The 17675-nt window shown below is 46.0% G+C and overlaps 2 protein-coding genes across 2 annotated transcripts in view; both read right to left on the minus strand.

The window, feature by feature from the left end:
* ATP2C1 (ATPase secretory pathway Ca2+ transporting 1) overlaps positions 1-17675 on the minus strand; it is a 912406-nt gene that overhangs the window by 884660 nt on the left and 10071 nt on the right. The window lies entirely within an intron of this gene.
* LOC144785636 (uncharacterized) lies at positions 1715-7306 on the minus strand. Its single transcript, XM_078664440.1, has 2 exons — positions 5550-7306; positions 1715-2395 (listed from the first exon to the last, which is right to left on the minus strand). The coding sequence occupies exons 1-2, from the start codon at positions 6684-6686 to the stop codon at positions 2039-2041; spliced, it is 1494 nt and encodes a 497-aa protein (XP_078520566.1). The 5' UTR covers positions 6687-7306; the 3' UTR covers positions 1715-2038.

Consider the following 17675-nt stretch of genomic DNA (forward strand, 5'->3'; position numbering starts at 1 on the left):
TTGTTCCATTGGAAATCCTTGTTTTTCTTCATCAATTCCCTCATTGGTTCACACTTGGCTGCAAAGTTGTCCACGTATTTTGACATATACTCTAAGAGTCCTAAGAAGGCCCTTAGTTCCTCTTTGTTCTTGGGACTAGGTGCTTCCATCACAGCTTGAATTAAACTGCCTTTTGGTCTGAATCCATCTTCGGTGATCTTGTGGCCTAGGTACTCCACCTCCCTCACTTTTATTTTGCATTTCTCCTTTTTCACAGTCAGACCAGCCTCCATAAGTCTGCTGAAAACCTGTCTTGCGCCCCCATCGTGTTCATCTTCGGTTTGTCCATACACAAGGATGTTGTCCTGGAAACACATGGTGTTCTTTATTCCTTCCAGTATTTTCTGCATAGCTTTCTGGAAGATGGCAGCTGCAGACGCAAGGCCAAAGGGCATACGTTTGAACATGAATGCTCCAACTGGGGTGATGAACGCTGTGAGGGGCCTTGATTCAGGATGGAGTTCAATTTGGTGATAAGCCATTGAGAGGTCGATCACACTAAAATATTTTGCGGGACCCATGGTACTCAGCATCTCATTGATTATCGGCAAAGGATGTCTCTCCACCCATATATTGTCGTTGAGGCTGCGCAAGTCCACACAGAGACGAATTCCCTCTCCACTGGCCTTGGCTGCGATGACAATTGGGGCCAACCATTCAGTACAGGTCACAGGTTGGATTATATCCAGATCACAAAGTTTGCGCAACTCCTCTTCTAGTGGTACTTTCATCTTTAGGGGAACAGGGCGTAGTTTGTGAATAACTGGTCTAGCATTATGTTTCAACTTGATCCTATGTTGGAACATATGTAGACAACCAAGCTCATCCCTGAATAGTAGCCCAAATTCATCACATAAGTTACCTTCCCCCTTGGACCTGTCAGTGAGTAAAACCTGCTCCGCACTATTGGGATCTAGGATGATTCCCAGCTCCTTTTGTTGGACCCATCCCAGTAAATTGGACCCTGATTCGACTACATACACTGGTCCATAGGTTTCCCTGTCTTTAAAGCGCAGATGAACATTTTTCATGCCCACTAACGGTATTCTACCCTTGTTGTATCCTGTAGGAGAAATGCCATCATTTTTAACTGTTTTACTTCACAATTTCTCATGGACACAAAATCATCTTGGTTGAGTAAGGTATATGGTGAGCATGAATCAGCATACATTTCTACACATTGGCCATCAAGGAAAACATCGCATTTGGGGTAAATTGCATTTACAGTACCATCAATATCTTTCACTTGCAATATTATTTTCCTACTCCTAGGTTCTATGCACTTAACTTCTCTGGCTGCATTTTTCTCCATTCCTCTACCATCTATTCTGGATTGTTGTTCACCATCTCTGCATACTCTGGCGAAATGCCCTCTTCTATTACATTTTTTGCACGTAACAAACCTGGCAGGGCACTGGTAAAAGGTTGCAAAATGGTTGTTGCTGCCACACCTGTAACACTTGGGACCTTTCTCCTTTTGATCTCCTCTCACACTGTAATTTTCTTTGGACCTGACTTTACATACTTCATTACCATCTTCTTCCTCCTTTATAGTAGCTACTCCCTCCTCATTGGTCTTCATCTCCTTAATGCACTGTCCCGGGGGCTCAGGAAGGATTGGAGGTTCGACCACTGGAGTGGGAGGGGCAGGCTCAAAGAGAAACACTGGGGCTTTGATTAAAGGTTTTAAGGAGGGCTTTATTGTTATATACGTTTTCTTCATGAACAGGTAAGTAGTCTTTAGTCTCTGGGTATCGCTGAATGCCGCGGTGCCTTCTGGTCGTGGAAGTCTTTATCTTGATACGTCTCAACAACAGGATTCCACGTGGTACCGGAAAGACAAAGGAAATCAAGAGAAGGCGAATTACTGCCTGCACTCTGGTTGGACACACACAAGGACCGGGAGTGAGGGACACGCAAACCCCGTGAAGTGCTCCAGTTAACAACGGGAGTGACGGAAGGTGCTCGTGCTCAGGGAAGGGTTTGGTTGCAGGAAGTGTTACACCGGGGGCTGTCTCCGCCTCCCAACCCAACCCGCGACCCGGCCCCGTACCTCTTTAAGCCACGCTCCTCCCGTGGGCGCGTGGCAGGGCGACTCGTCCGACCGTTGGCCTCCTGGCTTGTCGTTTCCGTCTGCTTCTCTTCCTGGACTTGGTTCCGCGCTGCTCTCCTCCTCGATCTCCTCCGCGGGGGAAACGCCGTTCGTCCTCGATGCCGTGCTTCCTGCTTTTGTCGTCACTAGGGGCGTGACTCCACAATCCCAGCCGTCGGCCTTAAAGGAGCCGTATACATTCACGCCTGATGGCCATTCCGTGTCGGGGTCTCCTTCTTCCTCACGCCACGTAGATGTCTGCGGCTGTTGAGACAAGACGCAAGGTGAAAGGTGGGTGGCGCACCACCAGTCTTTATATTCAGAGGTCTCTTGACAGTCAGACCCGTGACACACCTCCCCCCCTGGCATCTCCCGATCGGGGAGAGGAAACACCCGGGATAAAAAGTCTGCATTTGCATTGTCTCTTCCTTTGCGATGTTGCACGGTAAATGCATAGGGTTGTAAGGACAGAAACCATCGTAACACCCGGGGGTTGTGGCTACTATTTCGGTGCATCCACTTCAGGGGAGCGTGGTCTGTATGTAGAACAAAGGGCTTGCCCTCCAGGTAGTACTTTAATTTGTCAATTGCCCATTTGATTGCCAAGGCCTCCTTTTCGATGGTAGAGTATCGGCACTCCCTGGGGAACAATTTCCTACTGACGTATAGGATCGGATGTTCAACGCCTTCTTTGACTTGTGATAGTACCGCACCTATCCCCTGATTAGAAGCGTCCGTGGACAACACAAATGGTTTGCTGTGATCCGGTGATATCAAAACAGGAGCCGTTGTCATCGTGGACTTAAGAAGGTGAAAAGCCTGTGAGGCCTCTCTCGATGGGTTACTAAATTCCTTGGCCTTGACGTCTTTGCGGAGCAGATTGGTTAAGGGGGCTGCCAACTCTGCAAAGCCTGGTATAAAGCGCCTGTAATAACCCACCAGGCCAAGAAAGGCTCTAAGGTCCCTTTTGTTATTGGGGAACGGGACTGCTGCTATTGCTCTTACTTTTTCGCTTTGGGGAGCGATGGTACCTTCACCCAACACGTAGCCCAGGTATTTCACACTTTGAAAAGCTGCTCGCGATTTTCTTGCATTGATGTGTAGTCCAGCTGTTTGTAGGGCTCCCAGAATGGTTTGTAAGTGTCTCAAATGTTCCTTCCAGTTCTGACTGTAAATGACTATGTCATCTAAGTAAGCTGAACTAAAGTGTGAATAGGGTTGTAAGACTTTGTTCATCAGGCGCTGAAATGTTGCCGGGGCGCCGTGTAATCCGAAAGGCAGGACGGTGAACTCAAAAGCACCTTCATCCGTTACAAACGCTGTTTTTTTTCTATCTTCCTCCCGAAGGGGGACCTGCCAATACCCCTTCGTGAGGTCAATGGTGGTGATAAATTTGGCGTCTCCAATTTTTTCAATCAAGTCATCGACTCGAGGAATCGGATACGTATCAAAATGCGAGACAGCATTTAATGCCCGAAAGTCCATACAAAACCTTTTAGTGCCATCAGGTTTAGGAATTAGAACAATCGGGGATGACCAAGGACTCTGGGAAGGGCGTATGACGCCCAAGTCGAGCATGTCCTGTACTTCCTTCCGTACAATCTCTTTTCTTGCTGCGGGAATTCGATATGGTCTTTGTTTTACCACTTCGCCAGGAAGAGTTTCGATGCAGTGCTCTGCTAACTCTGTCCTTCCTGGTAGGTCGGAAAACACTGCTGTATACGGGGTTAGAGACTCTGTTAACTCCTGCTTTTCCTGGGGAGTCAGCTCTGGGTTCACCACCAACTGTTCTAGAGTAGAGACATCCATCTGCCCTACGAAGTGTCCCACCCGGGGTAGGGGTCCCAACCACTCTTTCAAGAGATTGATGTGGTAGATTTGTGATTTGTGAGGGGTTAACCGGAGTCTATACGTAGTGTTTCCGATTTTTTTCCGTGATCTGATATGGGCCTTGCCACTCATGTTTATTCTTAGTACTGATGGACGGCAGTAGCACTAGAGCCCATTTTCCTACGTCCAGGGATCTTAATCTTTTCCCTTTGTCATAAGATTTCTTGTATCTCTCATGTTGATGCTCCATAGAGGTATAGGCGAGTTCTCTTAATTTACCAAGTCTAGTTCGGAGCTGAGAGGTATATTCCAACATGGATTTTTGCTCCTGGGACGTTTCGTTTTCCCACATCTCTTTAGTGATGTCTAGGAGACTCCGGGGCATCCTCCCATACAGTAACTCAAACGATGAGCACCCTAGGCTACTTTGCTTTTGTGCTCTTATCACATAAAGGGCGATAGGTAGGAGCCGATCCCAGGCGGGCCCTTCCGCCGTCAGCATTTTCTTTAGTGTTTGTTTCAGAGTCTGGTTGTATCTTTCCACCAAACCATCGGTTTGGGGATGATACACTGAGGTTTTCAAGTGTTTTATGTCCAGTGAGGCACACACCTCCTTCATTAATTTTGAGGTGAAGGGAGTCCCCTGGTCGGTCAACACTTCTTTAGGAAAACCAACCCTGCTGAAAAGTTCCACGAATTTTTCAGCGATGGCCGCCGTGGTAGTGTTCTTTAAGGGGAAAGCCTCAACAAACCGAGTGGCATAGTCCACGATTACCAATGCATATAGAAAGCCTCTCCCCGTCTTTGGTAGGGGCCCTATCAGATCCATGCCCACTCGCTCGAAGGGGACACCAATTAAGGGCATCCTTTGTAGGGGGGCAGCCGGAGGGCGCTGTGTGTTTCTACGTTGACAGACCTCGCACCGGGCACAGAATTCTTGAACATCTTTGTAAATACCCGGCCAATAGAAGTTGCGCAGGATACAGTCAGTGGTTTTTTCCTTGCCGGCATGTCCTGCCATCAAGTGGGCATGTGCAAAGAATAGCACTTGTTCTCTAAAAGACTGGGGAACCAATAGCTGCATTTCTGCTTCTTGGTTGGCTTGTCTGTATAACAAATCGTTTTTGATCAAAAAGCGGGGAAATACTGGAGCGGTCTGATTGTCTGAGCTATGGGCGATTTCCCAGGCGTTGAAAAGGGATTTGTCTTCAGCCTGAGCAAATCTGAAACTGCGATCAATAACCCAGGGTTCGGGGGATAGGTAGGATGGTATATGCACCCCACTCCTGGTTGTGGACAGGTGTTCCTTAAATAGGGACAGGAATTCTGGATTGTCGGTCCCCAGGATCATATCTTCAGGCAGGGAATCAACTACCCCTACGCTAACAGTACAGGGGTCCCTATCCTGCGGTGTGAGAGTGATGGAGGCCACGGGGTAAGGCTTCACGTCCCCATGGACGCACCTGATATACACGGAAGTCTTATGATTCATCTGATCCGGGGTTACGAACCTGGACTGTACCACAGATTGCCTGCACCCTGAGTCTAACAATGCTTTCAATTGGAACCCATTCATCTTTATACTCACGTAAAACGTGCTGCCCATTTCGGCCGAATACATCACAGTCCGGGGCAGATACCCCACCTCCATGGGTTCCTCATGGCTCTTCCTTTTGGGACACATCCTGGCGATGTGGCCCCACTCGCCACATTCGAAACACTGTGGTCCTTTTGTTGGAGGAACCATCATACCGGGAGGTCTGTAGGGTCGGGGAGCCTCGAGTACTGGTTTTGGCCTTTTGTCCGTTTTGATGGTAGGAGTACCTTTGGAGGTTTTTTCTGGTTCCCACGGTATAGACTTGGGTTGGGCCCTGGCATATTGGGATGCCATCTCTATGGCTTGTTCTACTGTCAGGCCAACATGCTGTTTGAGCCAACGCTGGGTCGCATATGGTAACGCCTCCATAAACTGCTCTACATAGACTTTATTCAGTATTTCTTCCTTTGTACATACATCAGGGCGAAGCCATTTGTCCGCCGCCATTTTTAGCCTGAAGAACAATGTTTTTGGGTTTTCCCCAGGAACCCCTTTCTCTTTGCGGAAGCGGACTCTATAGGCCTCCTGGTCCAAACCTAGATGGTCCAATATGACCATTTTAATAGTCGCATAAGGGGTTGTCCCCAGGGGATTCGCCGCTTGATATGCAGATTGGGCTTCGGCAGTCAGGAGAGGGGCGAGAAAGAACGGCCATTTTTCTTCGGGCCAGCTCATAGCCCGAGCCGCCCTTTCAAAGTTTACCAAAAAGGCGTCAGGATCCTCACCGGGTACATATTTTTGTAGGGCCATTCCTGACGGATGTGGCGTGTGTACACGTCCTTCGCCCGTGGCTGCCTGTTGGACAGAGGGTATGGACTTAAGACCCTCTACGTGTGCGGTCATTGTTTTAGTAAAAAGTTCTCGGTCCGCTTGTGCAATGGACAGCTGGTTCTCCACGGCCCATTCTAACTTCTCCTGCCCCTTTATGAGGTGGTCTATCAGGGTCTCCATCTTGATCTCACTGATGGATGATGAAGTGAATCCCACTTCTGACACCAATTGTCCCGGGGGCTCAGGAAGGATTGGAGGTTCGACCACTGGAGTGGGAGGGGCAGGCTCAAAGAGAAACACTGGGGCTTTGATTAAAGGTTTTAAGGAGGGCTTTATTGTTATATACGTTTTCTTCATGAACAGGTAAGTAGTCTTTAGTCTCTGGGTATCGCTGAATGCCGCGGTGCCTTCTGGTCGTGGAAGTCTTTATCTTGATACGTCTCAACAACAGGATTCCACGTGGTACCGGAAAGACAAAGGAAATCAAGAGAAGGCGAATTACTGCCTGCACTCTGGTTGGACACACACAAGGACCGGGAGTGAGGGACACGCAAACCCCGTGAAGTGCTCCAGTTAACAACGGGAGTGACGGAAGGTGCTCGTGCTCAGGGAAGGGTTTGGTTGCAGGAAGTGTTACACCGGGGGCTGTCTCCGCCTCCCAACCCAACCCGCGACCCGGCCCCGTACCTCTTTAAGCCACGCTCCTCCCGTGGGCGCGTGGCAGGGCGACTCGTCCGACCGTTGGCCTCCTGGCTTGTCGTTTCCGTCTGCTTCTCTTCCTGGACTTGGTTCCGCGCTGCTCTCCTCCTCGATCTCCTCCGCGGGGGAAACGCCGTTCGTCCTCGATGCCGTGCTTCCTGCTTTTGTCGTCACTAGGGGCGTGACTCCACAATCCCAGCCGTCGGCCTTAAAGGAGCCGTATACATTCACGCCTGATGGCCATTCCGTGTCGGGGTCTCCTTCTTCCTCACGCCACGTAGATGTCTGCGGCTGTTGAGACAAGACGCAAGGTGAAAGGTGGGTGGCGCACCACCAGTCTTTATATTCAGAGGTCTCTTGACAGTCAGACCCGTGACATGCACCTAGCTGTGTGTTCTACAGATTTCGCTATCTCAATGGCTTCTCTTAACCCTGGGTTTTTAGCTAGCAACTTTTCCTGAATGCGTGGGTTATTGGTACACCTAACGAGCTGATCCCTTATGAGGGAATCTGTTAAATTCCCAAACTCGCACAGCTGTGTTAAACCCCACAATGCAGCAATGAAATTTTGTACGGATTCTTGTTTTCCCTGACATCTTTTGAAAAACTTATGGCGCTCCAACACTACATTAATCTTGTCTCCAAAATGTTTTTCTAATTTCACCATAGTTTGCTCATAAACATCTATATCAGTTTCATCCTCACCCTCCTGTTCTAGCATAGGGAGTGATTTGTATACTTTACGTCCTTGTCTACCTAGGTTATGTAAAAGAATGTGTTTCTTCCTTTCTGGCTTATATTTTTCAGCACCCACAGCTATCAGATAAGATTCAAACAGTTTCACCCACTCCTTCCAGCTGATTTCAGGTTCCCCTGTCTCATTCAAAAAGGGTGGGGGTTGGCTCATACTAGCTGCTGCCATAGTGGCTATTTATAAGGGTAAAAACACAGAATATTTAAGGTGAAATACCAACAGGTGACAATGGATAGGCTAGGAGGACACTAATGGGTTTCTCACCAAAAGTAAGCACAGTAACAGAGACAATAGGGATACATGTGTCTTTTAAACTCTTTCCAAAAATGAAAACCTATAAAGATATACTGGCTTCCTGCCCTTCATTCGATGTGAGAAAACCCTACTTTGAGATTATACAGAGCCAGGAGGTTAATTACTGAACATAGGATGTGCCCACCACAGCAACTGACCTAGGCATAAATCTGCTTTCCTTCACCATAAAGAGTTAATGTTATGATTCAAAATACCGGCCCTTTACTGTTGGTGCGCCGGGAACGTCTGAAGATCAGCCAAGGGGGAGTTCTTTGGCTCTGACAGGATTCCCTTGCCTTGTTCGTGAAGGGTTAATACTTTTTTCCTAACTACCGGACCTATGCTGTTGGTGCGCCGGGGAACGTCTCTTGTATCCGGCCAAATGAGCTCCGATGCGCTGACAGGGCTCTCCTAGACTTTTGCCCCCAGCTCTCCGAAACGCGACGTAGGACAGCTGCTGCTAAAACTTCACAGTGCGGGGTACTCCTACTTCTGCCACACGATGATGCAACGCCAACCCTCTCAGGCACTCCGGGGAGGCCGGGCAACCACGGCGTCACGCAGGCACCACACAAGCAGGAAGGACAGGCGCAAATCCCTCGTCGGCAAACGATGTCACTGAACACAGGTAGGCACTGTTATTTCCTTCACTGAAGAACCTCGTAGTGGTGCCCTCCCCAACACTAGCATGCGCGACCAGACAGCAGCCAAAAACACCTTAAACCTCCGAAAGGACCTTGTCAGTCACGATAGCGCTGTGTGACCAGGATGACACGCTACACCCACAGCAGCTTCCACTTCAAATTCGAACAAAATATACTGTAGAACAATTCATAAGACGTCTGCCCAGGGTAGGCACAGGACTACCACACGTCAGATCTTCCTTCCAAAAATCCACGGCCGAGGTTCACACAGGGACAAGAGACAGCTGAGAGGGATCGCACCACAAGCAAGTGCCACTCCACAGAAAGAGTCGGAACTCTCGCCTCCCTTACACCGCTCCTTCTCACTTTTCCGACAGCAAATCTACGAGTGCAGGGTGTTTCTCTTCAGTAATGTCCCTGGATCGCTTACATCTGACGAAGTCCAAAATGTTCCTTTTTATTTTTTTCTTTCCCCGCAAGGCTCCAGTACTTCTTACGTTATCTTGTGTGGAGAGAGTACTCAAAGGGGAAATGGTTAACTTCTGCCCCCTGCGCAGTCCGTCGCCAGTGTTGTAAATAAGATCCAGATACCAGTGAAGGTGAAACAGGTCTATTTATTAACCATCCACTCTCCTCACTGGAGAGTGTCTCAACATTCTATCGCAAGCTTCAGGGTGGAGCATACCAACAGGGTCAAAGGGAAAAGGGGTGGAGGGACATACCATTAGAGAAGATTAATTACAACAAAAACCTTTACAAAGATTAACAAGAGCAGATGTAAAAGACCGTATAGTACTGAATAAGGCTGAAATGGAAGCATTTGAACAGCTAAAAACAAGTCTATGTGAAGCACCAACATTAGGAATGCCTGACTATGAAAAAGAGTTTGAGCTGTATTGCAGTGAACGAGAAGGATGTGCATTGTCAGTTCTAATTCAAAGACATGGAAAACTGAGAAAAACAATTGCATATTTCTCAGATGTTTTGGATCCAGTTGCAAAAGCCTTACCAGGTTGTTTGAAAGCAGTAGTAGCTACAATTATAAGTCTGGAACAAAGTGAAGGGATAGTGATGGGATTTCCTGTGAGGGTATATGTACCTCATTCTGTGGAGATTCTCCTAACTAGGACAAAAACACAGTTTCTTACTAATAACAGGATGACAAAATATGAGAAAACAATTCTAGGTGCAGATCATTTGAAAATGTCACGATGTGTGAATGTAAATCCATTTATATTGTCACCTGAGGTCATGGAAGCTGAAGTAAGAAATTAGGTTGATCACTAATGTTTGGATGTTCTTGAATTTTGTACCAAACCAAGACCTGATATCAAAGACGAACCATTGCCTGAATCTGACTATGTAATGTTTGTTGATGGATCATGTTTAAGAACGGATGAAGGTGCTCTGAGTGCTGCATATGCTGTATGTACAGTAGCAGATGTCCTGGAAGCATCTTGTCTGAAAGGAATTCGTTCTGCCCAAATAGCAGAATTGATTGCTTTGATTCGAGCTTGTGAACTAGGAAAAGAAATAAGAGCTACCATAGTGACTGACAGTCCGTATGGATTTGGGGTTGTCCATGACTATGGGCAATTGTGGTCCCAAATAGGTTATTTAACTGCTGCAGGATTCCCCATTCGAAATGCTGAATTTGTGAAAATGTTGATTGATGCAATTCAATTGCCTGATAAAATAGCTGTCGTAAAGTGTGCAGCACATAAAAAAGGAGATGACTACATTACAAGAGGTAACAGATATGTAGATTCCATTGCAAATTACTGTGCTAAAAATCTAGCATCCATAAATCAGGACAGAAAAGAAGAACATGTTTCAAGTCCTTTAATGTTAACCACAATAGTTGAGACTTGGCAGGAAGTGAGACAGATGCAGGAAGAAGCTAGTGAGGAAGAGAAAAACATCTAGCTAAAGGCTGGATGTAGACAAAGAGAAGAAGATGAAATTTGGGTTTACAAAGATGAAAGACCAGTAATGCCTGATAACATGATTTCAAATATGGCCCGAATGTATCATGGTCAAGCTCATATTGGAAGAGACGCCATGATTAGAATGTTTAGACAAATGTGGTACAACCCTAGGTTTAGGATGTTTGATAAAAGCTTGTGCCAGAGATGTCTAGTGTGCCAGCAATTTAATCCAAGACGAAAAACAGTTGTGAGCTTGGGAACCATAGGACGGGAGGGAGGTCCATTTATACGAATGCAGCTAGATTTTATTGAACTACCACCTTGTAACAGACTCAGATATGTGCTGGTAATTATTTGTCTGTTTTCATGGTGGGTGGAGGCCTTCCCCACGAGGAGGAATGATGGAGTAACTGTTGCAAAATTGTTGTTGCGTTAAATTATACCACGCTACGTTTTCCCAGTAACTATTGAAACAGATCGTGGAACTCATTTTCAAAATGAGTTAATGCAAATGATTTGTGAAGCACTGGACATTTGTCAGAAATTGCATTGTGCTTACAGACCAGAGGCTTCTGGGGTAGTTGAACAAGTGAATGGAACAATAAAAAACAGAATTGCAAAAATGTGCTTGGCTACTGGACTGAAGTGGCCGTATGCATTGCCACTTGTTTTGATGACCTTAAGGAGCATACCTGATAAAAAGAATGGACTAAGTACACATGAGATTCTGATGGGAAGAATAATGAGACAAGCATTTGTGCCAGTTGATAAACTGTTAACTATTAATGATGACATCATACTGGATTACTGCAAAAACCTGTCTGACGTGGTAACTTCTGTATTCCATCAGGTGGGAACTGAGTCAAACACGAAAGAAAAACATCCAGCTCATGATCTAGTACCTTTTTGGACAAAGCATGCCCTTTGGAGAGGTTTGAGACTGAATTTCCTAGGTCATTGTCAGGATATTGCTGGCAAGCATGTTATGTAGGGCAGGAGTGGCTCCTTAAAGGCTATGGTGGCTGCACCAGTAGGCAGGGAGCTAAAGGTGGCCATACCCTATTGTCTACTCAAAATTGGTTAACTGAGAATAATCTCCAGCTCAACACCTCCAAAACTGAATTCCTTTTCATCTCTCCTCTGAAACACATCCCCAAGCTAGACCTGTGGTTGAATCACTGCACGGATTTCAACTGCACCCCCTCATTATAGACTCAGCCAAATTTCTCGGAATCACCCTGGACAAGCATCTGAACATGAATAATCATATCAGCAATGTGTGTAGAGGAACAAATCACTTGATGAGGACACTTAGAAATATCAAACCATTCCTTCCACAATCTGATTTCAAGCAAGTGGTTCAATCGCTCATCTTAACGGGATTAGACTATGGCAGTGCTACACTCTGTGGCCTCCCCAAATACGCCTTGGCTCCACTGAGGGCATCTCTGAATGCTGTGGCCAGACAGGTTACAGGTACCAAACGAAATGTGCACATAACCCCAGTCCAAAAATCTCTTAAATGGTTGCCCTACGAAGATTGAATCCAGTAAAAGATTGCTGTTCTAGCACCCAAAGCCCTCCACTTGAAAACTCCCTGGTACCCAGCGCAAAAACTTGAATTATCCTGCGGGGGTAGAGCCTCAAGAAGCGCTAACACTTTCCTCCTGAAATCACAAATCTTTAGGAAAAAGAGAACTTGCGAGCGAGCCTTCTCCGGCGCTGCCCCAAAGATATGGAACTCTCTTCCACCGGAAATACGCAGAATCTCCTCAACGATTGCTTTCAAACTGGAAGTCAAATGATTCTTAATGAACAAATTCCTACCTTAATTGGGCTAGGTTTACCTGCTCAAGGTCATTGATCATACAACCATTTGACCATCATTGGATGCGGGTCTTCTTTATCTCATAGTGTGCCCCCCATTTAGTCCGCTTTGTACCTGCTCATTGTATTACTCTCCTTTGACCCATGCGTCTTGTAATTATGTGATAATTCTTGCGTTTAGTCCTAATTAATGTCGCTATTGTATGTATTACCCTCCATTCATCCTTTTTGTAAAGCGCTCCGATATCCCATCTTGTTTGCGCTATATCAAACTTTATAAATAAAATAAAATAAAATAAATAAAAAAGGTCTTGTTGAGCCACCAACTTCTGAATGAATGTCGGAACCACGCAGGCATTTATCACGCCTGCCTGAATAACGCAGTTCAAACCAAGAATGTGTATTTACAACGCATTCCTTTACTACGCAAGTCATTACAACAGCTTGCCTTAGGGAAAACGCTGGAGTTGGAATAGTTTAAAATACTATTCCAACTCCAGTCTGTGGAACAGTAGGGAATGTACAGGACTTAAAGTCCAACAACGCTTTCCTTAAGGCAAATCATTGTAACGACTTGCATGGTTAATGAGCGCGTTGTAAAGGCGCATGCATTGTTCGGACCTCGTTGTTTAGGCACACCATGGCTCGAGCCACGATATAAATGCTGTTTCCCCCAACTTCTCCATTCATTCAAGTTTGCATCCAGCATATGTTGCTCATGTGCTACAAAAGGGCCTGATTACAAGTTGCACTGTACTAGTGTAAGATAAAATTGCACGGAATTTTATGGCTACCATGTGAGAAATCTGCACCAGTGCACACAGAATTACCAATTCCATAGGGTTTTAGCAAATACATTTACCATCTGATTTCAGCAAGTGGTAAATGTATGTATGGACCACTGGCTGATAGGGGGATATGGGGAGTAGGGGAGGGAAGGTGTTTTCTGGCATTGCATGCTCCCTGTATATATAGAAAAAGACTGGGAACCGCTGCTGCAGCCAAAGCCGTCTTTGATATTTCTGACTGGAATGATGAACTGGAAAATGTGGGTGTAGTTCTACCACACTCGGAAAAACAGGATGTGGAAAAACATAACTGCTCTGAATCAGGCAGGAAAAAATTCCATACAGCAATTTTGCTCTCCTACTCAGAATCAGGGCCATCATGGCAATCAATTTGTATTTTCTGTGGTTTTTTGTATTGTTATGTTTGGCTCTCACTAAGCATCACTAAGGTGAACGCCATTCCAGATTCTAAATCTGGTAATTCACTGCTATGATGTAGCATCAGAGGTTAATAAAAGCTGGAACCTACTGTTCCTGCATCATAAAGTAATTCCAGACCGGTGGATGCACAAGGACATTTTATTTCTGCAACAGGGAGGGTCACGTTATATATAGCTGACCATTACACCACATTCCCTGCAAAGTACCTGAAAGCAGGGGTAGATGATTTGGTTGTGCCATACATTACACACAATTATAGATGCATAACTGTGCGATAAGAGGGAGGGTTTTCACCTTGGGGTACAGAGTAACATTATAGACAGCTCGAGAGTCACTCTCATTGTCTATTTTATGTCACAAAGTGAAAAAAATCCCCTCTATTCACTGTTACCCATCTATAATTCTATACATATATGATATAAAGTTTAATCATAGAGCTTTAAAATCTCAGCTCATCAATTCAATGAACAAAAGACAACTATTCATAAAAGCATCCTATTTTTGTAAATGGTGTTAAAATTAAACCCCATCTGAACGCGCTTACTTACCACTATCAACGTCAGCGGCACTGAAATGCAGAGCGCGAGCTGTTGAATGGAACAGGGTGCCTTTTAGGAAGCAGTGAACCACCATCAGGAATGTTTCTGGAATGTTTCTGGTTCTACCTAGTGACCCCTCACTAGACACAATAGTGAAAAAGCACAACTCTCTCACCAATGCAATGCTGCAGAACCTGTGGAACAGGCCATTACCAATGCAATGGCCTCAGGAATGGAAACCTGAATTCCACAGGCCTTGTCACCAGGCTGAAGCAATCATTACAGAATGTCCCTTTCAGCTCATGAACTGAACAATGTTAAGTTGAAGGGCTATGAATACCAGTTGTAAATGCTGCATAATATTTCGAAAATTAAATAGCAGTGCCAGTAAAACAAGTGTATAAAATTATTATATATGGATGCCTGCAATTCCAGTTTAAAAGCTTGTCTCTAATTTCCTTATTACAATCGAATAGTGGTGTCTCTAGTTACCTGTAATCAAGAAATGTCACTGCTGCTCAACTGTAATAAGTTATTACAGTTGAGTTGTGATAATACCTGCTGCCATCAGCCAAGATCAAAGAAACTTCAGAGAGCATTATTGAAGCTGCAGTATAAACAACAGACAAGGAGAACAGGTCTTTCCTTCTTATGGTCTGTTTTTCTTAAATGAACACTGGACAGTGGAAAGAAGATATTCATGGCAAGATGTTTTTTTACGTATTACATGCCATTACAGGAAATATAGAACCTTCTGCATGTTTCTACACATTCTGAGCCGTCATTTTTTGATAATCTGACTTACATTAAACTGATCCTGATATATTTTTGTAAAAAATTACAATCTGTTTTTTTGGTGCGTTTGATTTTGTATAGGAGATTCCACTTTTATTCTTCGTGTCTGCCAACATGATATCTCTTTTATGTGAGAGAGCAAGAAACTTAGGGGCAGATTAGGATGGTGGACGGACCTTCGTCCGTCCGCCACCCCAGAGGTGGAGGGACCGTCCGCAGGGGCAGCGGCGGTCCCTCCGTGCAAATTAGGATGTGACCGCCACCCTGGCGGTCACATCCTGTATTTTTAACATTGCGGCGGGTGCAGCACCCGTCGCAATGTTAAAAATGCATGAATTACATTTACATGCACAAAGCGGCAGGCACCGCGCGGTGCCTGCCGCTTTGTGCATGTAAATGTTGGGGGGTACCATAGGTACCCCCGATGTGCAACCCCCACCCCCCCCCGACACCCTGGGGGCCCGCAACGGGCCCCCAAAAGCCAAAGTCCACATGCTTTTCCACAGCGGAAAAGCCGCCGCGGAAAAGCATGTCTCCGTGAACATCCTAATTTGGCTGACGGTGTCTTGCAGACACCGTCACCAAATGGCCCTCCCCACCCCGCGGATCAGCGGCGGACGGACCTGCCGTCCGCCGCTGGTCCAACCTCAATCCCACCGACATCCTAATCTGGCGGTGGGTGTTATATGTGGCTGCGGCGGTAAATCCGCATTCTCCAGGCCGTCGGTGGCTTCCGCCGGCCCGGGGGATGCGGATTAACCGCCATCCTAATCGGCCCTATACTCTCTATTTCATATGAAAGAGCAAGAAGTCAAGGATTTAGGCAGCGTGTAGGAAGTGTGATGCCGTTCCCATGTATTATAAGGAGTAAAATTATCTCTGCCACACATTAGATGGTTATTACAAGTCACCTTGGAGTTCCCTGAGCTTATTGGCCTTCAGCCTTATTCGTTTATAAGGTCACCAAACTTCTTAGTGACTTGCAATATCCTTATAATGTATAGCAGAGTGTACTTTTTTAGCCCATATATTATTTCCAGTGGAAGGTGCAACATGTGTGATCTGTCATTTTGCTGTGGGTTTTACCCTGCCAAGGAAGAGGGTGGTAGTGGTACTTCAGAGCAGCACACAAACTGGCACTACACTTTACACCTACACTACTGTTTATACCTGCAGTACTCTATGCACGTTGGCTGTGTGTGTAAATCTGTCCTGGACAGGGCTCCTTCTAGCTGGCACTCATTACACGTTTGATCTTACCTCTAATATTGTGCGAATCTAGTCGTGAGATATTGCATTGCTTTTTGTTTTATTAGTACTGGTAACGTTCAGTGGCCAAACTGTATGCACTCTGCATCAAAAACCTATTGAATTTTTTCATTATTACTCTACAGCCCCACAGAAGAATACCGATGGAGGCCTGTGCATCCGCTGTCTATAGTTCATCCTGTGTCCCTGTGGGACAGGCACAATGTCAGGCTGCCCAGGGTCCACGTAGGGGACCATCCTAACAGGGCGGCTGCCTTAGTGCTACAGGAAGGCACACTAGTCAGCACACTAGTGCCCCCGGTCTAGGGACCAGGGGATCAGTCGGCAGAGTCACTTCCGGCCGTGGTGGGGGAGGACAAGGGTACAAATACCTTCCCCCGCCCACGGTGCAGCCTCTTGTCTGCTGACCGTCTCGCTGCACAATTTTCTCCACTAACAAGGTGTCTTGTGGTTTATTTATGCATGTTGCTGTATGAGAAGTGAGAAGTGATTTCCGATATTGGCACTAAGGCCATTCACCAGGAAGCAGGCGCGGTGCAGGATGGGATCTGAGGAACAAGATGGAGGCGCCCACAGAGCAGACAAGGCTTTATTAATCTAATATTCATGTTAGGGGTGTGGTGGGGGTTAACAGGTGGCTATTGGAGTGGGAGGGCGCATGGGTTTCCTCCAGACAAGCTGTACACTAAAAAAGTTTTTTGTTTTTTTGTTTTTGCAAAGTGTTATTCTGTGAGTTCCTGTCGCCAACCCGCTGTACGGAGTATTTTCCGTCATATGTTACATCTGCACTGTTGCTGGTGTTATATGTTTAGCTTTCATCTGGATCTGCACGTCAAATTGGGGTTTAACAGAAACCACCGGAAACAGAACAGCCTCCTGCAGCTGCGCTGATACTGCATCAGGATATGGCTGGAAACTGTCGTGGAAGGATTACAGGCTGTTTTTTGTTTTGTTTTATTTTCGTTCGTAGCAGAATTGTTACACAACCTCTGTCAGAAGCAAGGCAGTGCCGCCCTTTTCGTGTTCTTGTCTTTAAGAAGAAGGATTCTCTAAAACGTCCTTATGAAACACTGCTTTGTACCTAGAGATGAATGGCCTCCCTTTGTCGTCAGGGAAGCATGCATGGAAGTCTTGCTACGTATAAACCTCCCTTCATCCTCCCCCCAGCATGCATCCTGATGTTGCACTGAGGTTTCTTTCTCGGTTGCTGGCTCTGCAACAAGACGCCACACATATTCTAAGCACAGTTACAGGTCTATTTAATGTACATTTTCTTGTAAAGCCTATATATCTGAGATCTTGTTTAGAAAACGTCTTCCCTCATCGGTGAAGACATTTACCCAACTGAACATTGCTTCTAGTCCTTCT

The sequence above is a fragment of the Lissotriton helveticus genome, chromosome 10 (assembly GCF_964261635.1).
Source record: "Lissotriton helveticus chromosome 10, aLisHel1.1, whole genome shotgun sequence".
NCBI classification, from domain to species: domain Eukaryota; kingdom Metazoa; phylum Chordata; class Amphibia; order Caudata; family Salamandridae; genus Lissotriton; species Lissotriton helveticus.